Consider the following 16,013-nt stretch of genomic DNA (forward strand, 5'->3'; position numbering starts at 1 on the left):
ACCACTACAATAAAATAAATGTAAAACTTGCAATTCATTTTAATAGACTGAAAATCTACTATTCACCAGGCAGTACTAAACATTTCCATATTCATGATTTCATTAAAATCTCATAAGTGAACTATAAGATGAAGAAAGTAAGACTTTTAGAGTTAAGTAGCTTAGACTAGTAATATACTTTCCTATGATGAAAATAAAAAAGTTTCTTTTATATATTTTTCAGCATTTGTTTCATTTATCTGCCTGACAAGTTGGCACATTTTTATCCCACTTAGGCCTGATAACTTCATATTCAGGAAGTAAAAATACAAATAATCCTTGTAAACAGCCAGGAAGTTGAAAAATTTGTTTTCTAAGTATTCATGAGTCCAGCATAGATGTCCACCCTCCCTCTTCCATTTTGGAGAAAAACAGTACCATTGCCAAATTAGATGACTTCCTTTCCTGGAAGCACATTTAGCATATTCTAATAGTCTCAAATAGTTTAAATAACACCTTCTATGTTAAACAAAAATATTTTTCAAGCAGGGAGAAGTGAAATAGATTTCAAAATGTTTGTGTGGTCACCTAAGACCATGCGCTAAAACACAGATCCCAAAATGAAACACACAACTACTCAAAATAATACACATTTAGTGTCAGCTCAGGAGCAAGAGAACTCAGCATGCTGACCAGGTCAAAGCCAGAAATTAGGTTATACAGCTTTTTTACTTGATAATCACTAGAAGCAGTATCCATTGAAAAGAAGACGAATCTTGCCCATTAAGCATAGAAACAAAGAAAATATTCTAACACTTACACTTGTCTTTTCATCAGTTTCATTTTCAAAACACTGATTTTCTTTATTTTGCTCAATACATGAAGCATTTTCATTTGGTCCACTGCAACCTGTAAGCTAAAAAAAAAAAAAAAAAAAAAAACTGTTTAAATCAATACTTATTTGTTTTCTGCAATGTATATTGTTTTCAAATTTTTACATACATATTAAAATATATAAAGCCTGAATAAATACTAGATGTTGTTTATGTCAGTTTTAGAATATGAATGCACTATTTAATCCATTTTTATATTGCTCCTAAAGAGAAAACATAAAATGACACAAGTTATTCAAAAGCAAGTTTTTAAATTTCAAAGCTTTTCACCAGGGAATGTTGAACTTGGACTATTCAATAGTAAATTGATGATGTGGTAAAAGCTGAGCATGGTTAATGGGAAGATGAAAATAGAAGGGTTGATTTCGTCTTTTGTAATTTCTCATACTTAACAGAAATCTTTACTTTATGGTGCTGTTGGAGCTCTCAGAACTAGCAGAGGTACTGACTGCCTTTGTTCTGGACTATTCTTTTAGGGCATTTTTATAACTGCAGGTTTGGATGATAGAAATAATGTCTACTTCCACAGCAAAGGGTAGGTTTGCTAACTGATCATTATAAAAGATATGTGTTCCCGAAACTGAAAGAATGTAACCTATAACATGACCCACCGCATATAAATGTATTACATGGCCATCTCTGCCTTGTCTTGTAGGAATTGGGTCTTGAGTAACTGGTACAATAAAATGTTAACCACTGCTCTTGTTGCAAGTAATAAAATCCTTTGTATTTGTCCTAGGAATCTTCTGGCAGCATCTGTAAAACTGTGCCAGGTTAACTTCTAAGCTTGAGAGTAGGGTAAAATCTTAGATCTGTCACGGTTCTTGACAGTCACAAGTACGGAATGCTGACAGAGTCATGGTTTTCTGGAAGAGAAAGGGTTAGAAACTTGTGGGCTGATAAAATGGATCTGTGGGACATCTTTGGGAATTGGTAGGAAACATGCTGACTGCACTGTATGTTCAACCACATAATGATCCTTCATTTTAATGCATACTAATGAGAAGAAATTCCTAAAGTGGTTGCAGGCTGAGTACTGGGAAATAGACTCAAAGACAGCTCCAAAAGGGTTTTTACTAACTCTTCTTTGGGTAGGAGGACTTCCTTACCAATTTACCTGTCAGTCTCAGCTCCCGGGATTCATTCTGGGTGAGCAAAAATCCCTGCCCCTTCTCAGTCAATAGCTATAGAGACATGTACCTGCACTGATTGTGAAAGGAGAGAAATTTGCAAACACTGTGAGCAGAAACCAAGATTTCTGTAATTCCAATTTATTTTATTAATAGATGCTCCCCTTTTCTACTCCCATAGTTTGCATCTAGCATTGTGATTAACACATTGTATTATAAATTATATATTTACACACACACACAGGTGTATATATAATCTGTCCTATTAGAGTTACTTGGAGGATAAGCAGTATGTCTTACTGTTTTTCTTTTTTTCACCTTTTTTATTCATTTCTGTGAAGACTCCAGAAGTAGTTACTGTTTTTCAATCCCCATAAATAAATAAATATTTATTTAATGAATGAAAAAATAAGATTAAATCAAGATTAAATTAGATGAATGAATGGATGAATGGATAGATGAACAAACAGAAAAGAGCTCTGATCTGGCTAAGAGGAAGGTCAGGCTAAACCACCTGGGGATACCCAGGTAGCCTCTGCATCAGAAACATAGAGTTCTTTACTTTGTGCTGCCTTTTTGGAACAACCTTTCTTTAGGGTCACAAACTATGGAAACAAGTCGGGGCTGCCAATCTGACTGTATCACTCATGTAGATGTCCTCGGTAAGGACCAGACTTCTGATGAGACCTACTGGAATCAAGATGCTGATTGAGCCTGCACTGCCACCATTGCACACTGGATCCGTGATCATACTGAACGTGGAGCACATCCACTATCATAGATTAAGGACAGAGTAAAAGACTGTTTCTGAGACTGGGGCCACCTGGGTATCCTCAGGTGGTTGAGCTTTGTATTTCTCTTAGCAAGATCAGAGCCTTTGTTCCCTGTTTGTCTATTTGTTCATCTATCTATGCATTCATTTATTTATCTAATTTAATCTTTTTATTAAATTATTAATATTAAATTTAATTATCAAACAAATATTTATTCATCTCTGGAGACAGAAAGACATTAATATGGACTGTCTGTCCTTGAAGGAACTCTAATAAGAGAGAGAAATATAAAAATATGTAATTGGTAACACAATGTGTTAATTACAGTAATAGATATAAAATATAAGAGTAGCATCTTTATCAGACTGTGAAATCGGAGAAGTCTTCCTTAAAGACATGACATTGAAATAATGCTGAAGACAAGGGAGGTTATCTAGGCAAGCAGGAGTGTTCAGTCTAATAGAAAACAGTGTGGACTTGAAAGGCACAATGCTCAGAAAGGCATAATGACAAGTTACCAGGAGGAGCAATGGTGGGAATATAAAGGCATATCAAGAGCCAGTCAAGAGATTGAGATTGAGTGTTCTGTATGTATTTAGGAAGTATACGTGGGACAACATCTGGTATGAGGTAGGAACGTTGCAGCTCAGATCTTCAGCTGCACTAAACTCCTGAACCACTTTCCTACTGCCCACTCATCCTTTGAAATTGTGATCCCCAGACCAGCAGCATGGGTTTTAGAGTAAGAGAGAATGAGTAAGAATTCTTTCACTTCCACCTACTAGCTGTGTGTATTGGAGAAATATTTAAACTCTATGACTACCATCATTGAAAATATGGAGATAATGCCACCCATCACATAGGGTCTTCCTCCTTATCAATCATCCCACAGTTGGGTTGAATTCTTTGGATTATAGGGTAGGGAAAAATAGCTTCCCTCCATCCTCCTACATTCCTTGGCTGAGCTACAAATTAAATTGACATAAGGCAGATTAACAGGAGAAAAACTATTTTAATTACATGTGTACCCACGTATGCACAGAAGTTCCATAAAAATATAAGATTCAAAGAAGGGCCAGATGATTGAAGCTTATATAGCATCCTGAGCTACAGAAAGAAATAAGGGCTTGGGGTTTCTGGAGGTGGTAGAGTCAAATGATGGAAGGGTGAGGGGAAGAAATGTATGGTGCATAAAAGTTAGCTAGTTATGCAGATAAAAGACTTTCAACTGATAAAAGTTGTCTCAGAGCAGTTCTCTTCCTGATACAAATAGCTCTATTAATGAAAATCTCCTTTATAGATGTAAATTTCTCTAACAAAAGGGAAATTTTTCAGATCTACTCCAGTGTCTGCAGTTTCTCAAAATAACCAGCTTGAAATAATCAATATGCCAAAGAGCAATATTTGGGGGTGGCATTCTGGTCTCCTAAAGTCACATTTTGAAGTGATGTGTCCTTATACCTGGCCCACTTGTAATAACTTAACATTTGTCATCAAGATCAGTGGTTTTCAAACTAGCATGTGTCAGAATCACCCAAAGAGCTTATCAAAACACAGTCTGTAGTGCCCCAGCCCTATTGTGTCTGTATCAGTAGGCCTAAGAGTTCATCTTTGTAACAAATCTCTGGGTTATGCTGATGCTGCTGGTCTGGGGATCACAATTTCAAAGGATAAGTGGGCAGTGAGAAAGTGGTTCAGCAGTTTAGTGCAGCTGAAGATCCGAGCTGCAACTTTCCTAGCTCATACAAGATATTGTCCCACATATACTTCCTAAATACATACAAAACACTCAATCTCAATCTCTTGACTGGCTCTTGATATGCCTTTATATTCCCACCATTACTCCTTCACCTGATTACTTGCCATCATTTTTGTTCTCATGGAAATAGTAATTTTCTTCTGTACTTCTATATTTTCTTAATTTAAAAAAAGACCCTTGATTGCTCCAAAACTAGTAATCTATCTCTGACTTTCTCCTCCCTGAAATCAATATTCTTGAAGGACATAACAGTAGTAATAATAGCAATAACAGTACAACAATAGAATCATTTAATGAAAAGTTACAATAAGCTATGCCTTGCTTCAAGGATATTGATACACATTTTATATGCATTGTCCCATTTAGATTAAAAAAAACACCCTATGAAGTAGACAATATCATCCTTATTTCCTGGGTGAGAAAACAGAATCAGTTCTGTCTGAACGAAAAGCCTGTGCACCTAACTAAAATACTAAACTCCTGAACCACTTCATCCTTTCAAATTGTGATCCCCAGACCAGCAGCATCAGAGATTTATTAGAAAGATAAATTGCTGCCCCTATTGAATCAGAAACAATAAGGGTGGGGCCCTATAGTCTGGGTTTTGACAAACTCTCCAGGTGATTCTGACACATGCTAGTTTGAAAACCACTGATCTAGATGACAAATGTTAAATTATTGCAAGTGAGCCAAGTATGAGACATATTTAGGAAGGGATGGATAGTTTTTGGCAAAATGGAGAATGTGTTCCCTGTCTAATAGGTACAGTCTCTAGTCATTTCCAGGCATTTGTTGCAATGAGGAAAGCCAGATTCAGTGTTACCAGGTCTTTAGAATTTTCAAGAGAACTTGGAAGTCTAAACTTTTATGAGAAATAACTTGATTTTTAAATGTTGACAATGTGAAACAGTTTATGAAAGGCCATTGTTTTGGACTGAGCTCATGCACTAGGCCCAAACATATCAGACCAAGCCAGAAAGGAGTCACTCATGTTAGGTGTCACATAATCAAACAGAACTTTAAAAATGGCCAGTTTTCTTAAAAATCAGGATGGTCACAGCAACCAATTAGAAGGGACCCAGTCTACCTGAGTCATCATATGAAAGACCCTTCCATTTTAACTCTATAAGGAGAGTACTTTGAAATGACCGATCTGCTTTTTGTTCCTTATTTCTGCTTTCTTTGGCCCTTTTCTGCTTATAAAACTATTAGCCTCTGCTCAGCTCATCAGAGCACCTTTCTATTTCATAGATGAGATGTTGCCTGATTCACAAATCACCAATAAAAGCCAATTAGATCATTAAACTAAATTTGTTGAAATTTTGTTCTTTGACAACAACAACTATATATTTTTAAAAATACCATGTGAGCTTATCAGCCAAACAAAATATAAAGCTAGGCTGCAGTTTGTGACCTCTGCATTAACCCCTGAATTCTGCCCTTTCTTCCCTGAATATTTGACTCTTAAAACTCACCGATGATCTCCTAGTCCTCACTGTCTTCCACTTTCTCTTTCTATAGTATTCATTATCTTCCACTTTCTCTGTCATTTCACACCAATTAACCTCTTCATCATTGAAACTCCTAGCCCTATATTCAGAAACGTATCTCTCTTCCATCACCCAATCTCTCACACTGCTGCTTCTCTTTCATTTCCTCTTCCTCCTTTTAGCCCCTGACTTCAACTGTTACTCGTAAATTCATTTTCTTTATCTCATTCTCTCAATACTTACTCCCAGCCCCAATCTAGGCATTAAGAGGACATTTTCCCCAGTTTGTAGTCCTACATTTTCAATTGCCTGCTTGTATTTTCTCTAAAAATCACATTGGTACCTCAAATCTGTTCAATCTAAATGTAATTGTCTTTTCCTCAGAACCCACTTCCACTAGCTGGCTCTTGGTAATGCCACTACCCAATTTTTTAAGGACTATTTATATGACTCCTTCCTAGTCATATAAAGCCTGGTTGATCTTTTCCCTTTCTCCAGCTAGATGGACTTTCTCATTCTATGATACCCTCCTGATCTATTCTTCTCTTTTACACCTCTAATAATGGTTAGTCCACCTCATTTATTTGAGGAACAACCCAGAATACAAACAAAAGGAAAAATGAACTTAGTATTTATATATTTGTCTTATCCACTTAAGTAGCTTTTTAAGCTTCTTCAAGACAGTGAATTTATTACCACCTTCATATCCTTCACAGTGCCTGAACAAAGTGTGTGTCCATAGATATTTATTATTCAATTACACAATATTTATACAAGTGTATTTCTATGTTACACAATACGTCTAGACAAATATTTGCCAAGTTTACTTTAAATTTATTCATCTTTTATATGCATATTATAAAATATTCCTGTTTAAAATAAATCTTAGAGCGCATTTTTGAAAAATCTGGAACTTTTCTGTAGAGTAAATACCTGCTCACCCAATTTAACTGTTTTGTAGATTTACTTGTTGATTTATTAATATCATTTTGCTGAAACCTAGAATTCTTTTCTTTGGAAATGAATGTTAATGCACGAGTATCATGTACAAAATCTGTGTCCTTGCAAGAACCAAAAGCCACATAAACTCCAAAAAGTAAGTTAAACAGAGCTCTGTGATGCTAGACCATTGGGAAGGGACTGCCCTTTCTGATCCTCTAAGAATGTGAACTATACAGATTATCCTGAGGCACATCCCAGCTAGGCTCTGGAGTAATCCAATTCTATTACTATTTCCTGGGCACCTAATTTTATTTATAAACCACCTAATTTTACTTCACTCTATGCTCCTATCTTCAGATATAAGAAACATTGCAAACCACAGAGATATGAGGGTAAATGGTCTTTTTATGGCATTCAGAACATGCTATTCCAAGATATGGCAACTCAGCACTTGAGAAAACAGAACAAACAGGAAGGTCACTCTCATCTTCCCCTTACACATCCCCCTTGAAGTAGGCCATAAAACCTTCATTCCAGGTGCCTTCTCTATTCCTGGAGAAAAGGAACAGCGTTGTCCTCAAAGGCACAGAGAAGCCAAGAAGAACTTGAATAAACATGTCTTGCTGAATTCCCCCCAATGTATTACCATTAGATCATACCCCCTTTTGCCAATCATACTTCTGTATGGCTGTCTACTCTTCATTAAACTTAGCATAAAAACACACAGGTTTACCTCTTTCTTTGGGTCTTTACTTCTGTGTCATGTAAACTTATATCGAATACATTTATATGCTTTTCTCTTGTTAATCTTTTATTATAGGGGTCTAAGTCATGAACCTAGCAATGGGTGAGTGAAAGATATTAATTATTCACACCTGCACTTTCATTTTATAGAAAACAGCACAGTGCTGCCTTATAGACTACACTTCAGCATTACAAACAACTGATGAGTTTAAACTGAGTAGTTTTGAAAGCACACTCCAAGGGATATTCAAACTATAATGCTAGGCTAGCTAAAGGAAAGCAATTTTGCTTCCAGTATGCTTTTGGTTTGTTCTGCCTTAACAGTTTAGAATTAACCTGCTGTTTGCTTACACAACTTCTGGGCACAAGATTAGAAAATGACCATGAGGAAAAACAGATCAAGAGTCTGGAATAGGCCAACCACAGACTGCTGATGTTGAGATCTACCAGATGACCTATTGTTTGCTGATAACCATCAAGAAAGTCATGATGACTTGCACAAAGCTTGCTTTCTGCCAAAAACTACCTTTACCCCTTCCTTTCATAAGTTGCTCAGTACACAGAGAAGGAGATGGTCTTGAGCCAATAGCCCATTGTCTCCTCAGACTGCCAGCACTTGAATAAACTACCATTCCTTCACCAACACTCACCTTTCTCGTGTTTGGTTCTCAGGTGGCAGGTGGCAGAACCTGCATTTGGCAACAGTTTTCCTTTGCTGAGAAAATAGTGAACTCCACTATTTTAGCCCTAAAGAGAAATTCTCAGGATTCCTTGAAAAAATGGACAGGGAGAAACAAAACTAGGCCCACCCAAGAGCTCCAGAGAAGAGAGTTAATAGTTGTACAAGAAAGGTCCTTAGCTGATTTGTTGACTCAACAAACATTTATTAAATTATAGTATATTAAATGATATTACTTACAAGGCATTGAAGAAGATGTTATGGAGAAAACACACAGAAGACAGTGTCCATAAAGAATTTAGTGTAAAAAAGGTAATGAATATGTTCAAAAGTCACTATAAAACCAAGTATAAAGCTCTGAAAGAAAGTACAGACAATACTACAGAAATTCAAACGAGGTTCAGAGTTCAACAAACATTTGTTAAATGTTTGTTCTGCCAGACTTTTAAGAAACTTAGAGTGAAGTAAGTGAGACTCTCCCAAAATCATTGAAGTTTTTTATGCCTGAGATCTGTATCCACCTAGGAGAACAATTTTTCTTTTCTTCCCCTGTAAGACCAGGAGCACACATGAACAGACTCTTTAAGAAATAATATCCAGTCTCTCATACTCATTTAAATTCCAAAGGAGCTATTTACCAGTTAATCTTTGATCCCTATCCATTCTTCCTTCCTAGTAATTCTTTATTGCCCCTCTCCTGAATTCATCTTTTCCCCCCTTTCATAACCCATTTATCAAAAAGGCATATAAGCTTCTAAACTCCAATGGGGTGATAAATTCTTATTTTCTGGGGTTTCCTACATATACATGTTAAACAAATTTGATAGCTTTTCTTTTATTAACCTGCTTTATTTTGAATTGATTTTCCAGTGAATTTTCCAAGGGCGAAGGAGAACTTTTGCCTTTGCCCCCACAAAAGGCACACAAATTTATTAATGTGCAAATGTTGCAAAATGCAAAATGTGAGCCTCAAAAAAGGGTCATATGGCTAAAGGTTAAATAACACCCTTTACTTAGAAGGGAGGGAGATGGGGGAATAGAGGCAATTTTGAGGGGTAGTAAATGGTTTTTAGGGAGTTCATTGGGCTCAAAGAATAGAAAATAGTTTGTGAATTATTGTCCTTGAAAACTGAATTGGACCTGAAGACCAGACAATAATAGCTTGTGATAAAGTCTGTTTAGGTATGGTAACATTCCTCAGTCTTTCCTCCTGAGATATGAGTTTAATCTTCTCTGGTTAATAAAATTTCAGGCAGGGGATTCAAAGCAATTGTATTCCTTCTAGATTAGCTTCCAGATAAGAAAACTTCAGAAAAAGAGTTCTACCCTGCCTTGTCAGGGAGAAACAGTAAAAGATCAGAAAGTCCTTCATTCCAAGGCTGCTTCTAAGTCCTTTTAATTTTCTTTAGTTCAAAGTACTCATCATGCCAAAGAGCCATATTTTGGGGTATTGCCGGGTTGGTAGTATGTTCTTGGTTCTTGATATGCTCTTGGCTGGGAATGACCAGACATACTGAAAGCAAGATAAGCATGAAACAAAGTTTATTGATGAAAATCAAGATAGTTTTATAGAGCAAGAGCAAGATACATTCACCACAAATGATCAAAGGGCCCGCTGTCATAACAAGAGGCTCTGGTTATGGTCTGGGGTCCTATTTTAATATTGTCTGGTTTGGGCCCTCCTCATGGCTCAAACATCACCATTGAATTACTTTGATGGACAGTCGGTGACATGATAATTAGCCTTAGGTTACTCTAGGTCATTTTCCAGACCCATTTGTGCCTGGGCTTCCTGGCCTATGGGCTGAGGAATTCCCTGCATTCTTTTGCAGATTGGCAGTGTATTCCTCTGTCCCCCAGGTGTGGCAATTGCTTGAGGCAGCACAAGGTGGAATACCTGCTTTTGTCCCTAGGAGAGCTGGAGATACCTTACTATCTACCTACCAGTATTACTTTATGAGCCCCAACATAACAAAAAATGGGAAATAAAACATATATGTATCTCTTCATTTGTATTTTAAGAAAGGGAAATTTCCTTAACCCTCCTAGACTTCCTGGCTCAGCCTGAAAATAAAACTGAAAAAGACAGAGTAATAGAAAAACAGCACACAAATTTATTCAATAAAAGTTTTTACATGACATGGGAACCTTCATAAGGAAATGAAGACCCAAAGACCCAGGGAAAACTGTATTATTAAAATAAGTCAGATGAAAGAAGTACATAGTTGTGGAGAAACATAATTGGACCAAAAGAAGTATCATAACAGAGGAACGGCCTGAAAAAGGGTAAAATGTTTTACAAGTTGTCTCTTTAAAACACCTCCCCCCACTCTTTTTGGCAATTAAAACCTACATTCCTGCCTAAGGCCAGTAATCATAGAGGCAGGGGAGTGTCCTTTGTTCTTTGTACCACATGAGATGGCTCAACAGAATTGTCCGGGTGGAGGTCATGAGATTGTCTTTGCTAGAGATGGGATAATTCAGAACCACCAACTATAGTTAAACAGCAATAGCCTGAAACTGAAAACCCTCCCTTCAAAAGCTCTGCATTTCTGCGTATAGTTAGGACTCTGGTACTTTAAGACTTGAGTCTGCCATACTCCTCATTTGTTGGCGAATTAATAAACTTACCTTTCCTTCTCCTCAAACCACTTGTCTCATTCTTCTGATGCAGCCTTGGGGACAAGTGCTAAAATTTCAGTAACAGTATGATCTAATGGTAATAAACTGGGAGGAGGTGAGGACTTCAGCAAAGCCTGTTTGTTCAGATTCTTTACAGCTTCTCTATATGGCATTCCTTCCCCTCAGGTATAGGGCAGGATACTTGTCACATGAGGACTTTCAGGGGGAAAGAGAGGTCAGAGAGTGATCTTCCCAGATTTCAGGGGAGATGAGTTCTAGTTTCTATGACACATCTTGGGGAGGAAGGCTAGTGGGAGAAAGGAGGGTGGAAGAATGTCAAAGAAACCTTACTTCTGAGGCCCTTCCAATTCCTTCAGTTCAAAGTACTCAGCATTCCAAGGTGCCATATTTTGGGATATTATATTCTGAGCCCAAGTAGTACAAAAGTCAAAATAGGAAGGAAAAATAAGACATAATGAATAATGAAAAATGGGGGAGAAGAGAAATTTCTTCCTTACAGGAGTATGCCAATTATTGTAGAAGAAATGGAGGTATCAGAATACTACCAACTGGAAACTACCCTAGTAATAATTGCTTTGGGTAAAAATATCAATGAATGCTAAAATTAGTGGGTGAAAGTAGGTGAAACACAGAATATTTACCTAAATTCAAAGTATTTTCTCATCTGGAATCTATTATAACTTAACCAAGTAAACAAAGTTAGCACAAATCAGTAATTGGACAAATAGATATTTTCTCAAATAAGGTACTGAGAAGAACAGAGCCCTTTTATAGTATTTCTGCCTAAAATGTGCAACCTGAATTTAATCATAATGAAATACTAGGAAAAAACAAATTGAATGTCATTTTGCAAAAAAAAAGTCTTATGTTCCTGAAAAAAAAAAAAATCAAGGTCAAAAACAAAGGCAGACTGAGAAATATTCTACATTAAAGGTGACTAAAGAGACATGACACCTAATTTCACTGTGTGATCCTAGATCAAAGCCTGGACCAGAAAAGTTTTTTCTCTTTTGTTATAAAGACCATTAGTGGAAAAATTAAAAAAATTTGAATAGGATCTGTGGAATAGATAATACTTATATCAATGCTAATGATTTTGATACTTGTGCCTTGGTTACATAAAAGAATATACTTGTTTTAAAAAATACACACTAAAGTATTTAGGGACAAAGGCAAATTGCTCTTTAACACCCCTCTGACATAAAGTATACTTACGTTTATGCCTAAAGAGAATGATAACATAAATGTAGTAAAAGGTGACCTTTGTGTAAACTAAGTAAAGTTATACAAGTAATTTTTGATTATTTTTATAACTTTCCTTTGTTTTTAATTATGTCTAAACAAATAGTTTTTAAAAGGAACCTATAGATCCAAAAATTCAAATCATTTGAAAAAAATATTACGCCAAAGACTATGAACCAAATTAGTAATAAGAATGTGAATATGTCGAACAATGGTAATAAGTTGGAAGACTAGAGTGATGAGTTGTTAAAATACATCAAGGTCCTTATCATATTTGAGAGAAAGCAATACTTAAAGTGAATATAAGGGAAAAGAATAAAAAAATTTTAAATAAACATAGGATGCTCAAGGAGATAAAAGAAGATAAAAGGTTAATTTTTAAAAGCCTAGTAATAAATTTTATTAGAAAACAGGAAGAGATGTAACAAGACAGATATAACAAAAAAAACATTAAAATGGAATAAAAAAATCATTGAAACAAATAAAAATTAATAGATGTCACAAACTGTACACCAAACATATATAGAAAGATTGGGAAGATAGAACAAGGAATCCCCTCAGAACACAGCACTAAAAGTTTGAGGTAAAAAATTGTGAAAGAGCAGTACAAAGACAGGATGGATGAATTGAGAGGGTCCAATACACATTTTTGCAGAGTATCAGAAAAGGAGGATGGAGAGAATAATGAATAAGTAATATGTGAATAAACATTGCTGAGAGTTTTCCAGTATTGAAAAAAGATATGAGTCCTCTGATAGAAAACGCTTTATAAGAACTGACATAGATAAATAAAATTAAATATTCACTCAGACACATGGCAGTAAAGCTGAAAATCATCAGGGATAAAGAAAACAATTATAAGAGCAATAAGAGAAAAAAATCTACAGAAAAACAATGACTAAAGTAAGCAGATTCTCTTCAGCAATAACAGAGACCAAAAGGCAATAGAATGTATATTCACAGTGCCAAGAAAAAATAATTGCTACCCTAAAAGTTTATAACCAAATTATCATGCAAAAACGAGAGTGAAGACATACAAATATTAAGATAATTTAACAATCAAAACTCTCACAAAAATAATTATTAAAGGATATAGTTCATCAAGAAGAAGAGTGAACTCAGAGGAATATCTAAGTACATAGATCAGTGGTACACACAGAAACTAAAAAGTATATCATAAATTAAATAAGCCATTGATTTAAAATAAAATTAATTTTTACATTCAAATAAGGGTAATAAGTTGAGATATAGGAGTGGATTTGTTATACATCAAGGTCTCTGTTATATTTAAGAGACTAATACTTAATAATTTAAAATTTCTTTGAATAATTAATAGATTATTATGTATGCCAAAAAGATAATAAAAGAATAGAAAGACAATCAGATGTTTCCAAACCAGCAGAGGAAAACATAAGAAGCAAATATAGAAAATTTTTCAGTATAATAAGAGGTAGAAATGGCTGGGTGAGAGAGAAAGGAAAAGGATGGTCAACAATTCCTAAAATGGTGGAATAAGTTTACATATGTTAAGACCCATGATAATGCAAATTAGCTTGCCTATTTAAAATAGATATCAGACTGGACAAAATAAATATTGGTAATGGTAATTCATATTTATTGACTGCCTATTTTCTAGATGCTTTATAAATATTAACTTATTGAATCATCACAATAGCCTATGAAGTCTGTTCTATTATATCCATATTAAAGATAAAGAAATTGAGGTTTAGAGAAGTTAAGTAAATTGCCCCCAAACACTCTGCTTTTAGGAGGTGAGGCTGTGATGTACATCCAGGCAATCTCACTCCAGATTGACATTTCAGCAACCATTCTATTTTGCTATGATTTATTATAGCCATCTGATCAAAAGTTGTGTATTATATTTATTAAAGATTATGCTACAGAAGAAGCTTTATGGAAATAAAAATGCCAACAGAATCATTTTAAGTGGAAAAAAGTATGTTATAAAAGAGTATATACTAATGCTACCCAAAGTTTGATTAATCACACACACACACACACACACACACACACACACGCATGCGCACGTGCACACATGCATGCTAATACTGAGAAAAAAAATCTTCCAAAATACAGTTGTAATTACTTCTGGATATTGTGATAATAGGTGACAATTATTTTGTTATTCATACATTTCTATATTTCCACAGATTAATTATATATTTTTTGGTTTTTGGTATGTATTTGAGACAGTGTCTCAATCTGTTCCCTGGGCTAAAGTACGGTAGCATCGTCATAGCTCACTGCAATCTCAAAGTCCTGGGTTTAAGCGATCCTCCTGCCTCAGCCTCTTGAGTAGCTGGGACTACAGGTGCATGCCACCATGCCTGGCTAATTTTTGTATTTTTTGTAGAGTTGGGGTCTATGTTGCTCAGGCTGGTCTCAAACTCCTGGCCTCAAGCAATCCTCCCACCTCGGCCTCCCAAAGTGCTAGGATCACAGGTGTGAGCCACCATGCTTGGCCATGTGTATTATTTTTACTAATTATTTTTTAATGAATCTTGTACAGTGCCTGGCAAAAGGAATGCACTCCATTAGTAATCAAGGAAGAGAAGCAGAACCACAAAGTCCTCTCATTAACTAAAATTGAGTGGAAGCTCAAAGAACTAGGGCTGTTGTGTTATCTTACTTTCAGATGCTCAGATCTTAGAGACAGATAAAATTCATGCTTTCTAGAAAATACACCAAAGAGCTGAAATCCTTACAAACTTCCCTTTTGTATTACTTTCAGGATCTGATTTTGGAGTTCAACCTAAACTGTGGCTTCAGAAGAAGCTCGAAAATAAAGGCCTTAGCTATAAAAATGTAGTTAAATATCAGCACTAAATAGAGCATAGAGCCCAGGAATGTCAGATCTGCAAATGTACTCATAAAGATTGCCATCCTGAAACTAACTCCCTCACTTTATACATCAGAGAAAAAGATCCACAGAAGAACATGGACTCATCCAAGTGAAATTCTGCTAGAATTTCATAGCAGAATTCAGTTTTCCTATTTCAGATAAAGAAGCTAAAGCTTATTGAGGTTGAATTACTTGCCCCAAATTACTAAGCTACCAAAAGGTAGGGCCATTATTCTAATTTGGCTTAACTGGATTCCAAAATGTCTTCTTTCTGAATTATAATCAGACAATTTTCAGTTATTTAAGGGAATCTTATTTGATCAATATATGAAATATTTATTATTTAATATTATACACAATAATATAAAATCATTGAATATTATTCAGTATTTTTATACCCAGCACTTCCATTTTATTAGACTAAAGAAGAAATAATTTATTTATCTCTTCTTTCATGCTTTTATTGTTACTTGAAAATGTATAGTTTTAAATTATTATTACTTGTAGATTGTCCCTTTAAGAATTTTCCCTATGATCTCTTTCTTTTTTTGTTTAATTTTCTGTAACTTACTCTTCGAAAGACCCAATACTTTTAGAAAGCAGGTGTTGTATCATATAATTGCTGTTCTCCTTTTAAAATTTAATTTTGTTTCTCTCCTCTTGTATTTTTTCCCTGTCAACACTGCACACAAATGCATAGCAATAGCAGAACTCACAAGTTGGCAATAATCTTTTGCCTGCATGCCTAATATTGTTTTCCTGCATCTCTGATTAAACATATTGCCCCTCATTAAACATATTTTATATATTTCAAATATATTTTACATTTTTATATTTTGTACTTGTAATGCAACCACTTCCTACATGAAAGGGGAA

The 16,013-nt window shown here is 35.3% G+C and overlaps 1 protein-coding gene across 1 annotated transcript in view; it reads right to left on the reverse strand.

The window, feature by feature from the left end:
- DLG2 (discs, large homolog 2 (Drosophila)) overlaps positions 1-16,013 on the reverse strand; it is a 1,994,579-nt gene that overhangs the window by 1,609,555 nt on the left and 369,011 nt on the right. The window contains exon 5 of the mRNA XM_012641828.1: positions 800-895. Coding sequence (XP_012497282.1) covers positions 800-895 — 96 coding nt within the window. The remainder of the gene's footprint in view (positions 1-799; positions 896-16,013) is intronic.

Source organism: Propithecus coquereli, unplaced genomic scaffold (assembly GCF_000956105.1).
Source record: "Propithecus coquereli isolate 6110/MARCELLA unplaced genomic scaffold, Pcoq_1.0 Scaffold170, whole genome shotgun sequence".
NCBI lineage: Eukaryota > Metazoa > Chordata > Mammalia > Primates > Indriidae > Propithecus > Propithecus coquereli.